At 48.6% G+C, this 2,840-nt stretch overlaps 1 protein-coding gene across 1 annotated transcript in view; it reads right to left on the bottom strand.

The window, feature by feature from the left end:
* The window catches only part of DAG1 (dystroglycan 1 (dystrophin-associated glycoprotein 1)), a gene marked incomplete at its 3' end in the record, with an annotated part of 16,394 nt that extends 13,864 nt beyond the window's left edge, over window positions 1-2,530 (bottom strand). The window contains exon 1 of the mRNA XM_009707187.1: window positions 2,223-2,530. Coding sequence (XP_009705489.1) covers window positions 2,223-2,504 — 282 coding nt within the window. The remainder of the gene's footprint in view (window positions 1-2,222) is intronic.
* Between the last annotated feature and the right edge of the window lie 310 nt (window positions 2,531-2,840).

Raw genomic sequence — 2,840 nt, 5'->3', positions numbered from 1 at the left:
AATAATCAACAGGAATTATATAGAAATGAAGCAATCACACCTTCTTCAGGCTCCAGACGGGAAGCTCCTGGGAGTTTGGGTGACGTTAACTGTCAGCTTTTTTTAAAAAGAAAAAAAAATTATAGCCAATTTCTTCAAAATCTGAGGGGACTAAGTATAGGCAACCACATCTCATTCTAAGTTCTGACCCACTGTTTTGTCTCAAAGGGCAGAGCCCTTATTCTTTCTTATTAGGGTTTCGGTACACCAGTTAGGAAGATCCAGAAGTATGACACTTTTACTGCTCTGGCTGAGAAATGCAAGGCAGCCTGAGAAAAAGACCAGAGCAACTTGCCCTGAAACTTTCTGGTAAAACAAAAATGCACCCCAGCACCCAAACGTGCCTACGCAGTTCTCGCGAGCCAGGAATCAAATCCCCGTAGCAAAGGTCCACTGGTGCTCAGCAACCAACACGCATTCTGTGCAAGGGAAAGATCTTCCAGATACATCAGCTAAGCAAGGCTGCTAACAGTGCCCTAGAGCTCGCTGCACTTTTAAAATCAATTTCAAGGTGAACAGATGCAACATGCACTCGGGAAAGCCCACGGATGAGCGTGAAAATCGTTCCCGGTGTTTGCTGAACTACACGCAACCAGCAACTGTTGGGTCCTACTCCAGTCCAGTCCATTTGAGGCTCTTCAGGCATCTGTTGGTGTTAGCAAACACGCCTCAACACTGAAGTGGTAGAGGTATTGTTTGAAGCTATAAGGTGGGATGCAAATAATCTATCAGGATTTTCCTGCAGCTACTGGAGCTATCACAGATGACTTTTGTGCCAGGAAAAGGAGACAGAGGAAGCTGCGGTGTTATATTAACACTGAAAATTATTCTTGCCATCCAGGTAGCTATTGGACAACATCAGAACAAGCCACTCCAATGCAAAATCCCAAACCAAAGTTATTGTTTCCTTAACACAAGATCTTGGGCTCACTTCACCCACCTGGACTCTTACAGCCCAGTGCTATACAGGTGCCTGGTGCTGAGAAAACAGGTTGTGGTTAAAGCAGGGCAGGCACCACCACCTCCCATCCAAGTCAGTCTTCTCAGCCATGGACAATTAAATGTCACAGCCTTTGCTCTGAAACCAGCCTGTCCCCTTCCCCGACTCCTCTAGCCAGGGGCTCACCCACCGCTTTCCTCCTCCTCCTCCCCATCTGACCATCTGCTGGTAACAGATGCATTCTTCAGATTTTCTGCCTACCACTGGCACATCGTGGTCCCAGCACCCTCACTAGAGCCAGCGAGATCACGTATCTGGACTGAGATAATTGCGTGACAGTACGCAGAGCTAAAACAAATCTGCCTTCAAGGAGAAGCTGAGATGTCAGACTTTCTCCTAACTTGCTCTCCATCTCCCTCTGATCTTCTGAAACACAACAGAAGGCTGTCTTTTTATAATGTCTTCTAAAAATGGATTTTTAAAACTATTTTTCAGTTTTGCTCCTTGAAAAAGTTCCCAAGATTGGAAGGTAATCTTGTTTTTTAAGAACAGAATTTTCTGAACTCCGCATGATCCAAGCAAGCAGACGCCAAGAAGACAACCCACCAAGGAAAGGACTAAAGATGACCAAGCGTGTGTTCGGCAGTGTGCCTACCCTCCTCTGGGCTATTCTGACACTTTCTTGCCCTCAGGACCAATTCCAAAACTCAGTTTTCAGGTGTATGCCGTGCCAGCGGCACAAGCATAAGTCAGATAGAGAGAAAGGCTCCCGTCTTTCCCAAGAGGGCTTAGGGACAAGGTCAGGAGAGACTGTATCAAAGGCAGCCCAGAGCTCCGCTGGCAGAACAAGGTTAATTTGTCCAGCAATGTTTTGTTACCACAGCAAAGCAAACTCCCTGAGCCTCAGAGCAGCAGTCCCGGGGAATCTGTGGCTCCCCAGATCCCGAGGCAACACCTCCTTATGAATGTGCCCATCGTTCTGGGGGCAGAGGATCTCACAGTTTAAATACAGCCAACAAACGTGATCAGTTATCCCTGAGAAGTCTCCTCTCTTCATTACAGAAGAAAGAAACTTTGCAATGAGGTGAGGACTTTAATTTGTGGTTTTTTTTTTAAACCCTTCTCCCATAGTCCTACAAAACCTTCACAGCAGCCCTCATGACCCAGCCTATTAGTGGGGTGACTAGCTCAACTCCTGCAAGAATATAACTGAAAATGAGCCTCAGGGAATGGCATTTCTCACCTGGACAATTTCTCCATTGGAAGCAATTAAATCCGTGGGGATGGAGACTCTGAAGAAGCGTCCCACCACAGCAGAGCTGTCCGGTATGCCCACCACAGCCGGCACAGTCTCTCGGAGGTCGGAGAGCACGGAGTGCATGGAGGCCTCCAGCTGGTTTTCCCAGTCCCGAACCACTTCTGCCGGCTCGCTGGGCCAGTGGCAGTGAGCAGAGGCCGCCAGCAGCAGCACGGGGAGCCAAGTCCTCCCCAGGAAAGGGGGCTGAAGTAGGCATCCAACAGTCATTCTTCCCAGCGGCCTTGGTGACGGTGCTCCAGACAGAAAGGGGACCACAGGGAATCTGCAGACACTGCAGCGCAGGCAGGGGATCCACCAGTCCTTCACAGCAGCCTCATCCTAGGAGTCCTGGGAACCTGGTTAAACAGAGGAAACCCAACCAGCACATTAATTATGATATCCAAGCCAGCCAGCTAACACACACAAACCTCCATGCAACGGAAAGTGGCCTACCTGCCACACTACCCTCCTCGTTTCAGCTTTCTGATTTAACTGCGAGAGTTACCACTACCGTTAAAGAGAGCAAGAGCTTCCCAGCTCCTCTTCTGACATACGGCATCTCTA

Source organism: Cariama cristata, unplaced genomic scaffold (genome assembly GCF_000690535.1).
Source record: "Cariama cristata isolate BGI_N322 unplaced genomic scaffold, ASM69053v1 scaffold28529, whole genome shotgun sequence".
Taxonomy (NCBI): domain Eukaryota; kingdom Metazoa; phylum Chordata; class Aves; order Cariamiformes; family Cariamidae; genus Cariama; species Cariama cristata.
The sequence above is the reverse complement of the archived record's forward strand: the minus strand, read 5'-3'. Positions and strand labels throughout refer to the sequence as shown.